Source organism: Andrographis paniculata, unplaced genomic scaffold (assembly GCF_009805555.1).
Source record: "Andrographis paniculata isolate CXL003 unplaced genomic scaffold, ASM980555v1 Contig74END, whole genome shotgun sequence".
NCBI classification, from domain to species: Eukaryota; Viridiplantae; Streptophyta; class Magnoliopsida; order Lamiales; family Acanthaceae; genus Andrographis; species Andrographis paniculata.
In genome coordinates this window covers 4,628,976-4,650,949 of record NW_026137611.1, presented here as the reverse complement: position 1 = coordinate 4,650,949, position 21,974 = coordinate 4,628,976, and the positions used below count along the sequence as shown (strand labels likewise).

General features: G+C 40.3%; 1 protein-coding gene across 2 annotated transcripts; it reads left to right on the top strand.

Annotated features, from left to right (window-relative positions):
- The first annotated feature begins 1,994 nt into the window (after nucleotides 1-1,994).
- Nucleotides 1,995-21,621, top strand: LOC127265840 (DNA repair protein RAD16). 2 transcript variants are annotated; one of them, XM_051295852.1, is made up of 16 exons: nucleotides 1,995-2,285; nucleotides 2,457-2,555; nucleotides 4,039-5,213; nucleotides 17,939-18,061; nucleotides 18,135-18,208; nucleotides 18,710-18,773; nucleotides 18,878-19,024; nucleotides 19,105-19,190; nucleotides 19,358-19,427; nucleotides 19,672-19,794; nucleotides 20,137-20,364; nucleotides 20,494-20,598; nucleotides 20,681-20,833; nucleotides 21,019-21,107; nucleotides 21,213-21,293; nucleotides 21,372-21,621. In XM_051295852.1, exons 1-16 carry the CDS (start codon nucleotides 2,240-2,242, stop codon nucleotides 21,442-21,444), a joined length of 2,736 nt encoding a protein of 911 aa, XP_051151809.1. In that variant the 5' UTR covers nucleotides 1,995-2,239; the 3' UTR covers nucleotides 21,445-21,621. The 2 variants fall into 2 exon arrangements, with proteins under 2 accessions (XP_051151809.1, XP_051151808.1); XM_051295851.1 differs by having other exon boundaries at nucleotides 1,996-2,285; nucleotides 4,036-5,213.
- Nucleotides 21,622-21,974: the final 353 nt, after the last annotated feature.

Genomic DNA, 21,974 nt, shown 5'->3' with positions numbered 1-21,974 from the left:
GATAACGAATGGAAATAGTCTCCCGACAAATTCCCATTATTAATATTTTCATATAAAACCGAATACTTTCCCAAATCTGGTACTTTCCCAACAATCAACACATCAATTAAATGTATGCAGAAATTTAAATTTTAATTCATGAACAAAATAAATATTAAGCTTTCATAAATTAATATTGTTGCTTCCTGGATGTGAATAACAATTTCATACTTCAAGATCCAATCCAATTCCCGTCTTTGATTGTAGGATGAATTATATATATAGATTCAATCCGGTCCCCAAACTTTAATTTCTAAACTAAAACTAATGTAGCAATCTTCGAACAGAACTTCCTAATCTAGGGCAAGAAAAGAAAAGAACACTATGTACAAGGATGAAGAGAAGTACTGCGTGTGTCCAAACGAGTGATTCTCTGAATTCAACTTTTTTTTTTCTTCTCTTCCTTTCCGTTAAATCGATCTGCTTCTTTTTCCCTTAGCACAACGTTTCTATGAAAAATTGCGTCTTTAATTTTCCAACTTCTTCACCAAGACTGTGCGCAAAGACTATCCACACCAAATCCCTTATTATTATTATTATTATTATTATTATTATTATTATTATTATTATTATTATGTCATGCTTGCTACACATTGCTTATCTTGTTTTAACTCTTACACTCTCATCTTGTTATCTTCATCTTTGTTATTTTTTCAACCTGAAACATATGCCCCAAACCTCATACATACATCGAGACATAGCGAAGGTTTTAATATAAAAGACATCCGTGGTCAGATATATGCATAATTAACTAAATATTCTACAAACTATTATATTAAACTTAAATTAAAAAAACAAGCGAAAAATATAACATATTTACATAAATAAAAGAAATTAAGCCTAAATAGACATACTTTTCAATGTAGATGACAACTAAAAGATAGCGTCCAATGGATGCTATCAAAGACTTGAAGAAAAAAAACATGAAGTAGCAGACGGATCACAGAATCGCAGACAGATGCGCAAACATGAGTTCAATCGTAGACAAAATTAGGACTCAAAATAGAATTAAAATCATAATTAACTTTACGGTTAGGAGTCCACTTTCACACCACCAGACCATCACTTTTGGGACAACAAAATACCTTTTTTTTTTTTTTTACTACGGAGAGTGCAGAAGAAACGATGAGAACAGGAAGACAAAAGAGATTTCGTGATCGGGAGAATAACAACGGACTAAGAAAATTTACAGGTGACGACTGGAGGCAACGAAGGGCAACGAGACGTTTGAGTGACAAATCAATTTGAAACAATTACGAGCCAATTTTAAAATTTCAATTCTTATTTTGTGAGGTAAATATCTAATTTAATGAAACATTGAAAATTTTATTAAAATAATTATAAATAAAAATGAAAACTAGGAAGGCTATGTGTCACCTTCCGATTGCATATCGCCTTCCGATTGGATAGACACGAAGGGCAGAGTAATCATTTGGATAGAGATCCGAAGCCCTTGAAAGTATATATTTTTGGATATATTCTAGCTACATCATTCTATTCAAAACCGTTATACATTTATATATGACACACAATATTATTTCTCGAAGAATTCAATTAAACTAAAAAGTTAAACTTAGAATATAAAGCAAGATTAGATTGATATTGCAAGGCGCTTGAAAATTAAAGCTAGACGATAGGCTGACATAGTTAATTTGCATGTTATATCATGCCATGTATGTAAGGGTGTATTTTTTTTTTATTGAGTTTGAAAAAAATTAATTTTGATTTGATATTAAATAATATTTGATTAGATGTTTTGTGAGTGAAAATAAATTCGAAGAAATTTGATTAAAGAAATATGGTAAGAAATAATGTTCACGTTTGGCAAACAAAACAAAGATGGAGGATTTGACGTGAGCCGAATGGGAGGGCGAAAAGGTCATTTCAGAAGTATGAAGCATCTGGTACACGCTTTGCTTAGCTTTACCGTGTCTATTCATATACACCTACTACACGATATAAAGAAGGCTTTCCCGCCGCGGAGATTTCTCACTTGCCCATCCTTACGAATCGGCGCCTTTCCTTTCCTTTCCGGTATTCTCTGAATCTCCGCATCCTTTTCTGTGCACCCATTTGCTCACAGTCATCATCAATCGCGAATGCCAACACTCTCCATAATTAGGGGTGAACTGGTGTGGTGCTTGCAGCCCTAGTTTTTGTTTTTCTCTACTTCTTCGCTTCGTCATCGCTGCTTTATTCGATGGAACTCCGTTCTCGTACCCTAGGCGCTGCCTCTTCTTCCAAAGGTACATACCTTTACGCTTTTGGGATATTAATCTTCCTGTTCTTCGCTTGGTTTTTTCTTGGGTTTGTTTTTGGGTTGTTCGGTCGGGCTACGAGTACCGATTTTGTTGCGTGGATGTTATGTCGAAGATTGGGGCTGTGATTTGATTGTGCTTTGAAATCTGGGTACGCAGGCAAAGAGAAGGTTAAGTACGATGACAGTTCTGACGGTGATAGTCCGGTGCCAACCTCTTCTGATCCTGATTATGATTCTGATGGGCTGGATGATACAGGTATGCCTTGGGGTATGATTTAGGCTAGGTGCTAATGAGTTTATGATGATTATGTATAGTGTGTTTGTTTGGGAATTGGATTTTTAGTTGAAATTATTCATATTTTGAATTAGAATAGCTGTACCTAATATAAATAAATATAAATAGGTGTCAGATGTTCTGAACTTAAAATTTATGTTTAAGTATAATATAGAAAATGAAAAGTAAGACGTTTGATTTGATATTTTTAGATTGAAATGAGAAATTGGATAAAAGAACACACCCTAAGTTTAGGTTGCTTTTCAATCCAGCCAATATATATATAGATATAGATATATATATATATATTTGCTAATCTCATCTTGAGATCTTCTGAAATGTATTTGTAGGTTTTAAGAAATATGTGTGTGGTTTTCTGATGGTAGTGATGGCACCATAACCATAGCCATTTTTAGGATGTAATTTGGGTGATTTCTTATACACTTCATCCCTTTAATTTCAAGATCAATTCTTAATTGTTTAGTGTCTTCAACATCCATAACAAAAACATGTTACTACTAACTTTATTTAACTATTTTATTTGGATGATTTTAGTTAATTATTCTAAAATAACATTTGTTTTCTGTACCAATTAATGTGGATCTCTTACAATGTTCTTGAGTGTAAGATGTTTTGTGAGTATGTATAATATGTATACATATATGCCTTGATGGTTTCAAGGTGCTGGATTGATTTGTTTCCTTATCCTCTTAACTTGATGTAAGATGTATTTCATTTACTGAGTTCTAAGTAACTCTTCTTTGAGCATTCAGCCTGCGCTATGAAAATTTCTCTACCCTAAGGACCTGTGGCTGAAATTAAAGAGCAAATCTGATCCCATCATGATTGTCATGCATATTTTGGCTTTTAATTTAAATGTTTTTCCATGTTTATATGAGCCATAATGGGAAAATGAAGAAGCATTTTATCATTATAGCTGTGATATTATCCCTTAGATTTACTTCATGCTGACCTTTTCTTTCTTTCAAAAATTGAAAAATTCTACAAATTTCTATTCAATTTTGTTACCATTCTCCTTAAAGAAATTTTACCTAAATTCAACTCTTCTATATTAATGTCTTGAAATTTGTGGTAGAAATGTAAGAACATAATGATAAAGAAACCTTGGTGTTAAAATTCAATGTACATTTTATCCTTAAGCAGTCTTCATTTATTATTGCAAGCCAGAAGATTGACTAATATTGCCAGCCTGATATGGATCTTAAAATCATGTATTGGTAAAACAATATTGTATTTGGTGACTTTTAGGAATGTTGATCATTCTTTTCCTTTATTATTAGATAATTCAACTGCAATTGCTATGTTTCAGTTTCGAATCTCTCTGTTGCAACAATGGTAGTGATTAGTGACAGTTTTTGTATTTTTCCTTTTTGCAACTTAGTAATTCACCTTTCCTGTTTTGGAGCCAAGACTCACTACGGCCTTGTACATAAAATTGCAGCAGTAGAGGAGTTCCTAAATTCTTCTTTAGAGAACTCATTTAGAATCAGCGATGATGATCTTCTGGATAATGTGCCAAAGAGAAGAAAAGGTAATTCCCAGTCAAGGAGCAAACAGGGTCGCAAGTCGCAGGATGACCAAGAAGAGGGAGATCACGAAAAAGATGTAGATATGGATGCTGAAATAGCTGCTGGACTAGCAGGATTGGTTGAACCTGCAGTCCCAGCAGAGAAACCTGTGAGAAAAAAGAGGGGTAAGAAAAAGAAAATAAAACCTGTGTTACAATGGGAAATAATGGAACAGGAAGATGATAAATGGATTGCCGAGAACCTAAACTTGGATACAGACTTAACAAAACAGGACGAAATGTCTTCAGAAACTGTTGATCCTTCAGATGATTTGATCATACCATTGCTGAGATACCAGAAAGAATGGCTAGCTTGGGCGCTGAAACAAGAGGCGTCTACTGTTAGGGGCGGCATACTTGCAGATGAGATGGGGATGGGCAAGACCCTCCAGGCAATATCGCTTGTTCTTCTCAAAAGAAGTATGAGTATAGGAAATCATTGGCATGGATCATCTTCTTCCAGTGTTGTCAAAGGGCACGGACCTGGATCTTCTGCCAGTGTCGTTGAAGGTTTACCACCAATAAAAGGCACACTTGTTATCTGTCCCTTGGTGGCTGTGATGCAGTGGGTAAGTGAGATTGAAAAGTTCACATCAGAAGGAAGCACCAAGGTGCTTGTTTATCATGGGGCCAACCGTTCTAAAAATCATTATCAATTTTCTGAGTATGACTTTGTGATAACAACTTATTCCATTGTCGAGGCTGAATATCGAAAATATGTAATGCCCCCTAAAGCAAAATGCCAGTACTGTGGAAAATTATTCTATGATAAAAAGTTAAAAATCCATTTGAGGTATCACTGTGGGCCTGGTGCGGTTAAGACTTCTAAACAATCAAAGCAGCAAAGGAAAGAACCTATGCCAAAGAAAGTGCCTGCCATTAAGATTAGTACAAGTAAAACAGAGTCTGGCAAACGAAAGAAACCTGATAGTGGTGACAAGGAAATAGAAATTGACCGTTCTGGTGAAGATTCAGCTATGGCTGGGCAACAATTATTTGAAGGAAAGTCCATTTTGCATTCAGTTACTTGGGAGCGCATCATATTGGATGAGGTATTTGTTATCATTTTGCTTCTCTTCTACAAGTACTGTGTTCTATTTGTTTTTCATCTCTTTTTGGTTCAAAGATCTACAGTCATGCACATCACGAGCAAGGATTTGCCAATATGTGCCTGTTGCAAATTGTTGGTAGATTTTCATGCCTTTGCCATTTCCTTCACCCATATGATATGTGAATATTACATGTGGATGCATATACATACAAGTATCTTACTTGCTGTTTATAAACTTTAGGGTAAACTATTATCTTAATTCCGTATCTGACTTCCTTTATCATTTTAGAACTTTAAGCGGACCCTGTCTCAAAATAGTCCCGTAAGTAAATTTTTTTCGCTAAAATGGTCCTCCGGTGCCAAATTTGCTACGCTGGCTCGTTGTTGCTGACGCGGCTGACATGTCATCGCTACGTAGATGCCACGTCAGCGACACGTGAAATTTTTTTTTTTTTTTTTATAAAATATCTTTGGTAAATTATTTTTTTAGTCCTATATATGATATTCTTTATCATTTTTAGGACATTTAAATGGACTCTGTTTGCAAATAGTCCTCTAAATAAAATTTTTTCGCTAAAATGGTCCTCCGACGTAACATCTACATGGCGATGACATGTCAGTCGCGTCAGCGCCATGTCAGCAATGGTTGGCCAACATGGCAAATCCGACACCGGAGGACCATTTTAGCGAAAATTTTTTACTTACCGGACAAATTTCAAACATGGTCCACTTAAAGTGCTAAAATGATAAAAATGGTTAGTTATGAGACTAAAAAAATAGGTTATCCTTAAACTTTATAAAGATTCTGTTATAGGCAAGGTAGCAGGGGTGATCTTTGCTGGTTTAACAATACTTGGTCCTGCCTAGTTTTGATGGAACCCAGATCTACCTAGCACCAAATACCTCTTTACAAGTCCCACATCCGCACAAACCATTGTGCTGGGGACCCAAAGCCTAGTGGAATACCCCGGTTGACCTTTACAGAGTAATGAATGAAAATCATTTGTGAAAATATTTCTGCACACCAAATTCTGACTTGGCTAGCCTCCACACCCATACAGAATGCCAAAAAATAAAAAATAAATAAAAATGAAAAGTATCATTTTCAATCCTAAAATCTTATATACACTTTTTACTTTGCACTAGATAAATTTCTCATAGTTCAGTCAAAGTGCTACCTTAATACTCCCGGAGTTAGGCTGGTGCTAGACCAGCTCTTGTGGATGAGCTGCTGTCGGGCCATTCGAGATTGAATAACTAGAAGAGTAACTAAGTGAAGTGTGGGTTGGATGTTGCTTCCCAGGTTCTGTCCCCCCTTCCCAGTTGTTTGGACATGCTGCAGTTCTTTTCCCTAAGCGCAAGAAGAAAGATTTCTCATCTCGATATACTTGACTCGTTGCTACATCATGGGGATTTACAGGAGATCCCGGAGGCTCGTTTCTTCAGTTGGTGGGGCTAGGTTAATAGCAGGCATTTAATAAACAGAGCGATAGACCCGGGCGGGAAAGGCACAGCACCCCCGAGTGGTTGCTAGAACAGGGGCGACTAGCCCGTGCTCCTGTTCGTTCTCTATGGTTGTGCGGGCCGTTCAACTATAGGGAGGCAAGCTGACCGACGGCGAAGATGAATAAGCGGAAGAAGCCAAGAATCAAAAGAAAGCTGGCTAAGAAGAGAGAGTTAGCCTTTGAGAGGCTTTTCCATGCAAATCTCATAGAGTAGAGTTAGCTTAAAAGAGGTAGCCAAAACAGAGGATTGCCCAGGAGGGTTGGCCCGGCGCATGGAAGAGAAAGAGGGGTTTAGCTAGCCTGATAGTAAGAGAGAGTTCACCATGGCTTAAAGAGCTTTTATTGTAGTGAAGATCCTCAAGGCTAGAGCACTGCTTAAAGATGTAGCGCTTTCTGTTCTGCAGTCTGTCTATTAGAGTAATCCTCACTCTTCCTTTTCTGCGTCGTGTACGGATTGAATAAACTACTTATGTTAACAATGTACACATTCTTTTTCGAAAGTCCTACTGAAATAACTCCCAGAGTGTGCATGCGTTGAAAGGACTTGTGTTACGTGTGAGGCTAGTTTACAATCCCGACACCCGACTTTGCATAGCTTGCGGGCCGGGATGTCACAACTATAAAATCGATCAACAGAAGGACAAAGTCATCATTACTCTCTCTTTTGATTCATTTTAACTTAGTTTCGTTATTGGTCTTATTAAAATATAAACTCACTATTAGCATTCCGTCAAATTCTTAACAGACACTGCTACTGTGGCCGTTAATGACCTAACGTGGGATTATATATGTAAACTGACTTGGTGTGCTTAGGCTGCATCAAGGGCATTTTGCAAAGGACCAAGCCTGTGTGAATATAAACATAGCTTGGAATTAGGCCAACATGTGTGGTTTGGCACCACAAATCATCTTCAGAATTTGCCGTATTAAAATTTTATTCCAATATTTGCATCATGGTAGATTAATTTTTTAAGGAATTTGAAAATTACTGTTTTACTCCAGCCTATGGCTCAAATCTTATCTCAATCCTCCCTTTCTCATCTATCTTAATACATATATATTAATATATCTTCCCTTCCCAAATCCTCCTTCATCAATGTTATTCATAATCTACTCCCTTAATTATCTCCTCATCAATGCTTATTGATTCCTTAGACTTATTTAAGCCCTTAAATCTCTCTATGAGTAATAAAGAGAGCAATTAAGGTTTTATGATTATTCAACTCCTAAATTAAGTTTGTTGGCGTCGGCGGTACACCAGCAAAAGACGGGGTTCTCTTTCTTGCAGACCCAACTCGTTGTCTTCTTGCAGGCCTTGCCCATTTACTTCTTGTTCTCTATCGATTCACTCCCCCTGCGAAACAATCTTGTCTGCAAGGTTGAAGTGAGGAAATTGTTGTTTAAATTACTGCACGTTGATCCATGTAGCTTTATCCTCTGGCTGTCCAACCTATTGCACTAGAATCTGCTCGACATCCTCCTGGCTGAGTAACACGTTACGCTACGCCAGTACTGCTTCCGGTTCAAATGCTGGGGTAAGTGTTATCTCCAAACTTTTAGGAAGCTCTGTTTCAACAAGGTGATCTCCCACAACCTTCTTAAGCTGCGATACAAGAAAGACAGGATGTATGCGGCTCGAATTTGGTAGAGCAAGCCGATATGCAGTTGGTCCGACACGCGCTTCTATTACAAAGGGGCTGTAGAATTTCGCGGAGAGTTTTTAATGAGATTGCTTTGCCAAGGAAGTCTGCTTATATGGGCGCACTAGGAACACCCGATCCCCTATCTCAAAACTCACATCGCGTCGAGAACGATTAGCATATTTTATCATTTGTGCTTGCGTCTCATTCATATTCCCCTTCAACCGGCATAATAATTCATCGCGACTTTTGCAAAGTTTCTGACATTGCTGCCACCTGGCACTCCCCTGGTAATGTTCGTTGTATGAAAGGTGAAGGGCGTCCATACACTACCTTAAAAGGTGACATTCTAGCCGTTGTCTGATAAGAAGTGTTATACCAGTACTCTGCTCAAGGCAACCCATGCAGCCACTTTTTTGGTTGCTCGCAGGTAAAACAACGCAGGTATGTCTCTAACACCATGTTCAGCACCTCCGTTTGCCCATTAGTTTCAGGATGATAAGTGGAGCTATATTTTAGGTGAGTGCCGGACAACTTGAACAATTCTCTCCAAAAGGAACTAACAAATATTGGATCCCAATCACTAATGATGGACCTCGGGATAGCATGACGTCGGACAATTTCGCAAGCAAATGCTTCAGCCACTGCGCGTGCAGTAATCGGTGGTTTCAGCGCCTCAAAAAATGCCCATATTTTGATAACCTATCTACCACCACCAAGATACATGTATATCCTCACGACTTGGGCAAGCAACTAATAAAATCCATCGCAACGTCTTCCCATGCTAGGCTGGGAGTGGGTAGGGGCTGCAACAGCCCTGCAGGTGACATAGCTTCATATTTCGATTTTTGGCAGAATAAGCATTTAGCCACATATTCTCACACTCATCGGAACATCCCTTTCAAATACACATTGTGGGCTAGACGGCGATATGTTCGAAGGGCTCCTGAGTGGCCGCCTTCTGGTGGGCGGTGAAACTCATGCAGTAGCTTTGTAATCCACTCTGAAATAGATGCCAATACTAACCTGCCTTTAAAAAATAGCCGTCCTTCCTGTAGTTCAAATCCCTTGCAGCTGTTTGTGTCCTCCTGTAACTCTTTCACAATGTTTTGAATGTATTCATCGCCGCGCTGCTCTTCCCAAACATCATGTATTTTAGCCCACACTGGTCTGCTAATAGCCACCAACATACCATTGCTCCAACGTCTCGATAAAGCATCGGCAGCCGAATTGGTGCGTCCAGGCTTATATTCAATTGTGAAGTCATACCCCATCAACTTTGCTACCCAAATCTGCTAAGAAGGCGCTACAATCTTCTGCAACAGAAGAAATTTGAGGCTGTTGTGATCGGTGCGAACTGTAAAGCGACGGCCCATCAGATAAGCTCTCCAATGTTGTATACTGCAAGAACCAATCCCATCAATTCACGCTCGTAAGCAGACTTGGTAAGGGTTCGGTCAGCGAAGGATTTACTGTAATAAGCAATAGGACAATCTTCTTGCATTAAAACTGCACCCACTCTGGTGCCCGATGCATCACATTCAATAACAAAGTGGCTCCGCCAATTTGGCATGCCAAGTACCGGCGCTTTTGTGAACACCCTCTTGAGGGAGGAACAGGCAGCCTCCGCCTCGTTCGTCCATTCAAATACCGTGGCTGCTTCCTTCTTCAGCAAATTGGTGAGTGATTTTGCAATTATACCGTAATTCTTGATGAATCGCCGGTAATAGCCTGTCAAGCCCAAAAACCCGCGCACCTTCCGCACAGACCATGGCCGAGGCCACTCCACCAGTGCATTAACTTTTGCTAGATCCATCTTCACGCCTGCTGCTGATATGACGTGACCCAGATATTCGACCTCAAGGCAGCCAAAGGAACAATTAGTACCCTTAGGACTTGTTCCCGATGGCCCTGATGTTCTGTTATGTTTCGGCTATAGATTAAGATATCATCAAAGAACACAAGAACAAACCTGCATAGGAAAGGCCGAAATAAGTCATTCATAGTAGATTGAAAAGTTTCCGGGGCGTTTGTAAGCCCGAAGGGCATGACTGAGAACTCGTAAGGACCACTATGGGTTGGGTTCGGAAGGCTGTCTTGGCTACATCTTCTCCACTAACCGGATTTGATGATAACCAGTTCGCAAATCAATTTTGAGAAAATTTCAGCCCCGCAAGTTCATCGAGCATCTCTTGAATGATTGGAATCGGATATCTATCTTGAATTGTCTCCTTATTCAATTCTCTATAATCCACGCAAAATCGCCAACTCTGATCTTTCTTTTTCACTAGCAGCACAGGGCTAGAGAATGAGCTTGAACTTGGCCGAATAATTCCAGCTAGTAGCGTATCTGCCTCTAGTCATTGGATTTCATCCTTCTGCGCATGACCGTACCAGCAAGGGCAGACCGAGACAGGGCTTGTTCCAGATGTCAATTTGATGCGATAGTCTGTATGGCGCCGAGGGGGTAGGCCCTCAGGCTCTCCAAATAGCCCATCGAATTGTCATAGCACCTGCTGGGCTCCCCCATCCACTGATCTGTGTAGCCGGGGGCATTCCTCCTCCAACATCACTGCCCAAAAATCTCCATCCCGGATGCGACATAATGTACGTAGGCCAACCGGCGACCTACTCAATGCCGGGTCTTCCTGCAGGATCACCTGATTATCTTTCCACTTGAACGACATAGTCATGGCCTCCCATTTCGTTCGAACCTCGCCTAATGTGGCTAGCCATGCTACACCTAAAATGATGTCGACACCACCCAAGGGAAAGACATAAAAGTCAATTTTTACCTCGCATGACTCCAACAAAATTAATAGTCCTCTGCACAATCCCTTTGATTCTTGACACCTTCCATCACCCAATTGAACCCTAAACCTGCATGTTGCTTCCGGAATTAAGCCGAGGGTTGACATCAAGGCTGCTGAAATAAAGTTGTGGCTTGCCCCACTATCGATTGGCATTGTTACGGTATAACCTATAGTAGTTCCTTGAAGCCGCATAGTGCGCGGACTCAAGAATCTTGCCATGGAATAAACTGGCAAGGTTACTTCCTCACTTTGTTCTTCCTGTTGTTGTGCATCCTCGGGCGGGGCTGTGGATTCCAATAAATTGACACCGAACACTTCGTCCTCTTCTATTATCATCACTCGCAGTTGTTTGAGTGGACAATCATGGCCCGGCGTATACGGTTTTCTGCAATGAAAGCATAAACCTTTAGCTCGGAAATTAGAAAATTCTTCTTGTAGAGAAAGGAGAGCAAATCGAGCTTAATTTGCGGATTGTCCTGTTCCCGTAGATCGAGGCGCTCCTGAACGATCAAATGGTCGAGCATGAGCACTGCTTCTTACAGAACTCTGATTTCTAGTAACTCCTTGCACATAAACTCCTGCAGTCCCACCTAGCCTGTTGTAGGTGTTGGGGCAGCCCAATATGTTATTTCCGCCACGTTCAACTCGCCCTCCGGCTTGCACAATTAAATTGTCTTCGATATACTGTGCTAGTTCCATGGCAGTCTCAAAATCGATAGGTCGTAGGGAACTACGAATGGTGTATCGCAATCCTTTTATGAAATAGCCCGAGTGATGGGCATCGCTGAGCCAGGACTCGCTAGTTGGACAAAGAGCGTGACATACTCTTCGATACTCCCTGTTTGTTTTATGTCGGCTAGCCGTTCGTAAGTGTTACGGACCGAAATCCGTGACCGAGGATAACCAGGGAAGAAGCCAAAACCTGGAGGCTAGTCCAAAACTTTGTAAATAAAACTAGAACTTGTATGAAGTAATTGGGGGTTAGTAGATAGTTGGTAAAATATGGTAGGTGAGGTTGGTAGATAGTTGGTGGGGGTTGGTGGATAGTTGGTGGGAGACGGTAGGTGGGGTTGGTAGATGGTAGTTGGGAGATTATGAACTTGTATAAATAGGTGATAGTGCTCATTTGTAAATCATCAAGTTGAAAGCAATAACATATACCTTCCCTCACTACTTCCTCTTTTACTATTCTCGAGTGTTCTTGATCGTGTTCTTGAGTATTCTTGAAGGTGTTCAAAGAAAGGCTGTAGTAGTAACCTCTAAGTGCCCGGAAGTTGCTAGGCCTCACGGACGGTGTTTGAGGAACAACCAGGCGGTCCGTGACAAGTGGTATCAGAGCTTTGTTCGAGTATAAGTTAGTGAGGGATGGCTAGTGAAGGGTCCAACTTGACGAATATGAACAAGGGTAACAACGATGGTGTCAATGAAGGGAAGCACCACCGAAAGTGCAAATGTTGTCCCTCTATGGATGTGGAAGATGCGTGAGGATTTGACGAATAAAGCTCTGATACCACTTAACAAGTGGATTTGACGTTGTTCGTGACAAATGTTTGAGAAGGAGATGCGTGAGGATTTGAAGAAGTCTCTCGCGGAGGGACTGGAACAGTGTCGCGATGGGGCGGAGGAAGTGACGAGGTCACTTGGTGTCGAGATGGCCAAACTCAAGGAGGAGGTGGCAGCGTATCGCCTCGAGTTGGCTCGACGAGAAAAGGCGGCTATGGTGGAGCCGGCCGTGATGCAATAGGAGCTTGCAACACTAAGAGCGGCAATTGCGGAATTGCAAGCTCGTGGCCCAACCGGAAGAGTAGCGGCCGCACCTAGAGTGGAGGTGCCACGTTCGGAGTACTACTCAGGAGTTCGGAGAGGTCGGGTAATTGATATGTTTATTTTCGACATGGAACGTTACTTTAATGCTGTAGGGGTCGTGGGAGATGCAGCCAAGGTGTACACAGGGTCGTGTTTCTTGAAGAACTCGGCACTAATTTGGTGGAGGCGTATGAGCGAACTAGCCCAAAATGGTGAGGCGATCACGACATGAGCAACGTTTAAGTCCAAACTCAAGGCGGAATTCGAACCAATGAGGGCTGAGATCGAGGCGAGGGCCAAGATCTGTTGGTTGACACACCGTGAAGGACATTTGAGAGAGTATATTGATGAATATGCCAACTTACTACTCGAAATTCAATCGATGACGCTAGAAGAAGCATTATTCGGGTTTACCGAAGGATTGAGGCCGTGGGCCAAGCAGCGGGTTGTGGATAAGTGCCCGGAAACTGTGAATGAAGCAATGAAATATGCTTCACGATTGATTGAATTTCAACGGAGGGAACCACATAGGAGAGATGACGGGTGGAGAACGACATCGGACAAAAGTGGGAAAGATACGTCGAGATTCGCCCCACGGCCGGACAAAAGTGGGGGAGATGCGCCAAGATTCGCCCCACGACCCGAAAGAGAACGTCAAGCACCTAGGGCTGCAATGAGAGATTTCTCCAAACCGGGATTGAGGTATGAGGGTTGCTTTGTTTGTCAATCAAAAGAACATTTTGCAAGGGATTGTCCGAGCCGATCAAACATTGCCGCGGTGACCGAGGACACTAATCCGATGGAAGAACGAGTGGCGTGCATGAAAGCAGAAGGTGATGGTGAAAAACATCAAGGACGGATGTACATGAATGTCGACATCAATGGGTGCTCGTACTTGTGTTTACACGACCCGGGGACAAATGCGAATTACATGAGCAAAGAAATAGCTCATGAGTTGGGGTTGCAATGGGTGTCAACGGAGGGTCGATTCAAGTGAGTAAATAGTGCATGGACACCTTTGACGGGAGTGGCAAAGGACGTACCGATTCAAGTCAGAGATTGGAAAGGTATGGTTAATTTCAATGTTGCCCCTATTGATGATTATTTGGTGTTCTTTGGCATGAGATTTGTCGAGCAAACCAAGTTAGCAATGATACCGCACAAGGACATACACTATTATGGATGGAAGCATGCCGTGCGATATCACTGTATACCGGGAGAAGGAGTTGACGCCAAAGCAACTCGAAAGAGGATTGAGGAAAGAAGATCCAACGTTTGCGGCAATTTTTAGCAACGAGGACCTCCTTGGTGACGAGGTCGAGGAGGCTATTACCCCACCGAAGGAATTCAAAGATGTGACGGCAAATGTGTTAACGAAGGGATTACCACCTCGACAAGCGGTTGACCCCGCCATCGACTTAGTGGAAAGTGCAAAACCAGTGTCTTGACTGCCACATCGGGTGTTGCTTGACGAAACAATCGAGTTGGAGAAACAAATTGGGAAACCTTTGGAAACAAAGTTCGTTGTCCCGTCAAAGAGCTTTTTAGGTACACCGGTGTTCTTTCAATGGGAGAAAGATGAGAGTCCCCTCAAGTGTAATAACCTCGGGGTGCAGAACAAGTTGACAATTCGAGAAGGCGATGAATTAAAGACGGCAATCACTACGAGTTGGAGTGTGGTAGACCATGTTAGACACTTGCGGAATGTGTTGCGAGTTATACAAGAAAATCAACTCTATGTCCGAAGAGAGTTTGAGATAGACGAGGTCGGAATCTCAGGATACATCGTGGCCGATGGAAGAATTCAAATGGAGTCAGAGGAGGTCAAGACGATCATAGAATGGGAGACGCCCAAGTCAACTATGGAGAAAGACGAGAGTACCGAGAAGAGCCCATTCAAGATTATGCCCGGTTTCCAACCAATGACTTCGAGAGACTTGGTGAGGACGTACAAAGGACCGAGTCCGCGGGTGTTCCACTTTGCTTGGGTCGGGCGAAGGTGGCACGGCTATATTCAGAGAAATCCCAAAGATACAAAAGGGGGGATTGAAAGCGTGGGTTTCAAAAATCTAAAAAGAGAGACTTACCGTTGGTACAATTATACCAATAGGGGCGTATACTAGAAGTGCACAAGGGGTCAACGAGACGATATGAAGGCCCGTTCCCGATCATGAAGAAAGAAGGCAAGGTGAAATACAAGGTGGAGCTACCCGAGGGCTTGTCCCAACTCCACCCGGTATTCTATGCTGGTATTCTCGAGCCTGACTATACGAAAGATCGGGACTCAGATCGGAATATATCGACAAGAGCACCACCCGGGATGCAGGCAACGTATGACAAAATAGCCGAGGAAATATTGATGGATTGACTAAGGTGCCACAAGAAACATCCGTCTTCGATGGCGAGGCTTGCCCGAGACTGAGACGAGTTGGAAGCCGGATGAGAAACGTTGGCAATTCAAAGACTTGGTACATGAATTCGAGGCATCGAGGACAATGCCTTCATCAAGTGGGGGAGAATGTCACGGACCGAAATACGTGACCGAGGATGACCGAGAGAAGAAGCCAAAACTCGGAGGCTAGTCCGAGACTTTGTAAATAAAACTAGAACTTGTATGGAGTAGTTGGGGGTTGGTAGGTGAGGTTGGTAGATAGTTGGTGGGGGTTGGTGGATAGTTGGTGGGAGATGGTTGGTGGGGGTTGGTAGATGATAGTTGGGAGATTATGAACTTGTATAAATAGGTGGTAGTGCTCATTTGTAAATCATCAAGTTGAGAACAATAACATATACCTTCCCTCACTACTTCCTCTCTCTACGATTCTCGAGTGCTATTAATCGTGTTCTTGAGTATTCTTGAAGGTGTTCGAGGAAAGGTTGTACTAGCAATCTCTAAGTGTCCGGAAGTTGCTAGGCCGCACAGACGGTGTTTGAGGAACAACCAGGCGATCCGTGACATAAGGACTCCCTTTAAACCTCGTGTCAAAGCGAGCCGTAAGAGCTTATGACAGTTCCTCCCATGTAATTCTAGTCTTTTGAGAACGAATCCAAGAGAACCAATACAAGGCAGCGCCCTCTATAGTCACCAAAGCCGACGGCACCTTCAAGTCAGGTCGGGTTTGATGAATTACAAACTGTTGGTTGGCTCGGGCTAACCAACCTATCGGATCAGTCCCTTCAAAAGCTGGCAATGCTAGGGTCGGCGTAACTTGATGGTGATCTGGTTGATCCACCACAAGAGGTCTATTCGAATTTTCCCCTTCTTCCATGGTCTTCTCTGGCGATTTCGATGGTGGTGGATAAGCCGCTAACACTGACTGCGCCAATTTTCCCCTCTTAGATCAGCCTGATCAAGCTCTAATTTCTCCATTCGTTGATCGATGGTGGATCGGGTCATGGTGATGGCGACCGCAGTATAGAATCCGGCAAGTCGGACCAAATTGCTAAATTAATTTTTGAAGGAATCTGAATATTACTACTTTATTCCAGCCTATGGCTTAAATCTTATCTCAATCTTCCCTTTCTCCTCTATCTTAATACATATATATTAATATCATATCTTCCCTTCCCAATCCTCCTTCATCAACAGTATTCATAATCTACTTCCGTAATTATCTCCTCATCAATGCTTATTGATTCCTTAGACTTATTTAAGCCCCTAAATCTCTCTAAGGGTAATAAATAGAGCAATTAAGGTTTCATGATTATTCAACTCCTAAATTAAGTTCATTGGCGTCGGCGGTACACCAGCAAACGACGGGGTTCTCCTCCTTGCAAACACACCTCGTTGTCTTCTTGCAGCCCTTGCCCATCTAGCAAGTTTGTTCTCTATCACATCCCCTTTGGAAAGTTTCCATCTAGCAAATTCTGAAGCAAATAAGGATCAAGGATGAGTGGTACCCAAACATGCCTGTTTTATAAGCTGTATTTATGTCTAGCACAATTTTGTTACCTGGGGTACCTGTTATGAGAAAAATTAAAGTAGGACTAAAAGTATTACTTAAATAAGTAAGTGGGGCTGAGTAATTTTATCCCTACTATAAACTATTGAACTGTAATGCATACTATCGCCAGTTTTATAAGCTGTATTTATGTCAAGCACAGTTGTATTGCATGGGGTACCGGTTATGAGAGAAAATTTAAAGTAGGACTAAAAGTATTTACTTAAATAAGTCAGTGGGACTGAGTAATTTTATCCCTACCATAAACTATTGAACCATAATGCATAATATAAATATCTAATATTTTTTGAAATCTACCTGTCATTAATCTCGAACATTTCCACCTTTCTTCCCTTACATGAGATGTGTGATTTTTGGACTCTCAACACCACCTTTCTTCCCCCACCTTTCTTCCTTTACATAAGATGTGTGATTTTTGGACTCTCAACACCTTCCAAATGAGGTGGGATTTTGGCCTCAGCAAAAGTCGATTTAAAGCTATTTGTCAATTTTGTTATAGCAGAGACATGGGAAACATGGTGAGGCACCTCTTTCAAAGTCTCTGTGTGCTTGTTTCTGTTCTTCTCTCAGTAGCCCTGCATGTGTTAATTGTATATCTTTCCTCTTTTTGAATGCCTTCTCTGGTGAAATGGAAAGTTCCCTCAAATCTCATGCATGGTTGTGTTCTTTTGTGGGGTTTACCACAAATTTTTACAATGCAAATTCTTTTTTTTTTCTTAAAAAATTATCAAGTCAAACAATTATTTATTTCTTTTTATATTATACTACAAATTTATTTTACATTCAAAACATCATGTCAATTCCTATTTATATCACATTACAACTATTCAAATTCAACTTTTTACTATTCAAAAATCCAAACCTACAAACAAACACACCCTGATATCTGGATTTTAGTGCAGTTTTTATTTTTGACATTCCAATCTCATTTAATTTTCTTATTTTTTTATTTTCTGTCATGTAAGCTACTGCTTCCGTGTGGACTCAGTATTTTCTTATTCAGGCTCATTATATAAAGGAAAGGCGTAGCAACACTGCTAAAGCTGTTCTTGCTTTACAATCTTCATATAAATGGGCTTTAAGCGGCACTCCCATTCAGAATCGTGTTGGAGAGCTCTATTCACTCGTGAGTTATAGTTGATGCGGTTATCTTGCCTGTTATTTTGTTGTTCCTAATAAGATAATTGTGGTTTGTGCAGATCCGCTTTCTGCAGATGGTTCCATACTCGTATTATTTTTGCAAGGATTGTGATTGCCGCCAACTTGATTATAGGTTTAATTAAAGCTTTCTGATTGTGGTTTTCAAGTTGTGTTTCATACCAGTAAGACCTGCCATTATGATGCTATGAAAAAATATATAGATATATATCTTGAATTTAGGTGGATTCAACACTTGCACAGCTAGGGTTTTCATCATTATTTCTTAAAATTTTAGTATTTGTGAAATCATAGCTCAATCTTTATTTGTAGTATTTTCCTTCTTTGGTAAATTTTACATTGAGGTCTGTTTGCAGACTCTCCTGGTGAATGTTTTGAAATATCTGCTTACTATGTACCATCTGCTTCCCTCTTCTGACCAACTAATTCCTTATTTATGTCATCCAGTTCTTAAAGTCTTCCTGTATTATTTCAGAGTTTTTAATTAGTATTCATCTGTCTGCATTCTTTATTATTGGTAGCTGTCCAGCCCCTTCCTCTTAGCTCTCATTCTCTGCTCCCTGTGTCTTCTATCGAGTGCAACTGCCCAAATTACTGAATCTTATCTAAAATGCAGTCCCTCAGGAGACTGTCCAGGTTGTGTCCATAAAAGTGTTCGACACTTTTGTTGGTGGAATAAAGTAAGTGACAACCAGTAGTTAGTTCTTTAGTTGGACTTATCCTTTTCAGTCATTTGTATATAACATAGGGTGTAACCTTGAAAATATTAAATTTCCATTTTCAGTACATTGCCTCGCCAATACAAGATCACGGGGCATATGGGTTTGGTAAAGGAGCTATGCTTTTATTAAAGCACAAGCTTTTGAAAAGTGTTGTGCTGAGACGTACCAAAAGGGGAAGGGCTGCTGATCTTGCATTACCACCGAGAATTGTATGCCTTTATTATGCTAGTCTAATCGAACATTTGGTTTGCGTTTTATTTAAGAAATACATTGATTTATCTAAATTCAGGTGACTTTGAGACGGGATACTCTGGATGTTGTTGAAGAAGACTATTATACAGCACTCTACAACGAAAGTCAGACACAGTTTAATACGTATGCCATCTACTTCTCCGTTCTCTTAAAATTTCAATTACACGAAAAATTCGAGTTATGCAGTTTTGTTTCTTCCCTGGAAGTTGTAAAGTGGACTGACATTATATCTGAGTCATGATATATATGGTGATTTTCTTTAACATAATAGTAGTTGCTTCTACATGCAGATATGTTGAAGCTGGAACAGTGTCAAATAACTATGCTCACATATTTGACCTTTTGACACGCCTTCGTCAGGTTGTGTATTCATCCTACATGATAAGATCAAGCTGTTAATTTCTAATGTGTGGTTTACTATGAATATCTGTTAAGACTTAGGCAGAATTAGGATTTGTTATATAGTTGCTATTACTCAAAAATCTAGAAAGAATGGAAGTAGTAATTTAAAGCTCATAGCATTTTTGGTTTTGATGCCTCAATTAGTCTGTTTCCTGATGTGTCAATGTCTAATTTGTATCTCTTTCAAATTTCAATGATACAGGCAGTTGATCATCCTTACCTGGTGGAATATTCGGTTTCAGCAATGGAAAGAAAGGGCAAAACAGTTGAGACCGACAACGATCAAATATGTAGTTTATGCCAGGACCCTGGGGAGGATACTGTGGTCAGTTTTCTACTGTCAAAAAAATTAAATGCACAAATACCGCTTGCTCTGTTAGTCTGTTGGTTTCTCTCGGGAGAATCTTTTTCCTTGACTTTTGGTATGCTACTTTGCATTTATATCTATGCACTTGATTGCCATTGAGTTTATTTATGATTTATTAATGTTTCACATACACTTGTTTGATGGCCTATACTCCAATCTTTGGCATTTTGTATCTGCCACCATGTGGTACCGAGTGTTTCTGAGATCAATATGAACAGTAGCTTTATTGATTATTAGTAACTTACACCTTATTCTTGTTTAGACATTGGCTTTTGATTATCCTTTTGGTGGCCACTTTAGGTGACTGCATGTGGGCATGTCTTCTGCAAAAGTTGTTTGATTGATATTACTACCGCCATGGGACAAAATTCCTGCCCGTCGTGTTCAAAGCCGCTTACTGTTGATTTCACCTCCAAAGATGGGAAAGAGCCAAGCTCAAAATCTGCTATTAAAGGATTCAGACCTTCAAGCATTTTGAACAGGATTCATCTGGATAACTTTCAGACAAGTACAAAAATTGATGCTTTGGTATGCTCAATATAAAATACCCTCTCCAAACTTGACCATAAGGAGGTCCAACATGCATAATGCCATTTGGTTATCCATCTTTGATGATATTTTTGCCTATGTTCATGTTTGAGTTTTTCTGAGTAACAGAGGGAGGAAATTAGGTTTATGGTCGAAAGGGATGGTTCTGCAAAGGGGATTGTCTTCAGCCAATTCTCATCTTTTCTGGATCTCATACATTTTTCCCTTATCAAGGTACAACATCTGATTCGAGAATCTGTGTTTTACTTTTGTATTGTGACAAATAAGAACTGTATAGTGATGTTTGTCTCTTCAGTCTGAAGTGAACTGCGTGCAATTGGATGGATCCATGACAATGGCTGCAAGAGATGCTGCTATTAAAAAATTTACTGAGGATCCTAATTGCAGAATCTTCCTTATGAGCTTGAAAGCCGGTGGCGTTGCCCTGAATCTCACTGTTGCCTCCAATGTAAGAATTGTGTTTTACACTATCCCATTGTTAATCATAAATCAAGTATGGTGGATGTATATTATTGAAAGATGATTGACCATCTGCAGCTCGTTTCTTGCCTTAGTTTTGTCAGAGAAGTTCTTGTTTGATTGACTATCAATTAACTAGATTGAACTGATATCTGAAGGGATATGATTTTGCAGGTTTTCTTAATGGATCCATGGTGGAACCCTGCTGTGGAGCGACAGGCTCAGGATCGAATTCATCGAATAGGGCAATATAAGCCGATCAGGTATGAATCACTTTCCAGTTGGACGTAACTAGGTGATGCATATACATATATTCTTACTGAATTTGTCCCCTCTCTCTTTCTTTTCAAAATATTGTGCCTGCGTAGGGTTGTTCGATTCATCATTGAAGACACGATTGAGGAGAGGATACTGAAGCTGCAGGAAAAGAAAGAACTGGTGTTTGAAGGGTATGTATGCATTGCATCTATTCCCAAAATTTTGCAAAATTATTAACACTAAGTTTTTGGACATGGTTATGTTTGCAGGACTGTTGGGGGATCTTCTGAGGCAATCTCGAAGCTTACAGAAGCTGATATGAGATTCCTCTTCGTCACCTAAACTAAACTAAACTTTTAGGTGACTAATAATCACTCTCTGTCTCGTATGCTTAAACTGTCGTCTGTCCCTAATTGGTATTTTGTGATATCCAAAACTATTATTGCTTCGCCAATTAGGCTAATTGAAACCGCTCTACTGCTCAACCAAAATTCTAGATGTTAGAATATGGGCAAGATTCACGTTGCTTCCATTTCCATTACAGATACTAATCATCATTGCTTTAGATGGTGGATTCTAATAAAAATATACTATATCGTTTATAAAATAATTTTAAAAATTTTATTTATTATATTTATTTCTAAATTTTCTAAACACAAAAGTTTTCTATATGTGTATATATGTGTATATGTATATATATATTTTCTTCGTATATATGGTTTGCTTAAAATAAATTCAATTATGTTGATCACGTACTCGTGTATGTTGACTGACGTGTTGTGTCGATCAAAGGATTGGAAACAACTAACATGATTGTGTTAAATTATTATTATTTTTTAAAATAGTACACACAAAAATAATTGAACAAACAC

Excerpts from the sequence above, each read along its gene's own strand:
- LOC127265840 (XM_051295851.1), top strand. The coding sequence starts at position 2,240 with ATGGAACTCCGTTCTCGTACCCTAGGCGCTGCCTCTTCTTCCAAAG. Across the intron at positions 5,214-17,938 it reads AGCGCATCATATTGGATGAG|GCTCATTATATAAAGGAAAG; the intron begins GTATTTGTTATC and ends TTTCTTATTCAG. Across the intron at positions 19,191-19,357 it reads AGTCAGACACAGTTTAATAC|ATATGTTGAAGCTGGAACAG; the intron begins GTATGCCATCTA and ends TTCTACATGCAG.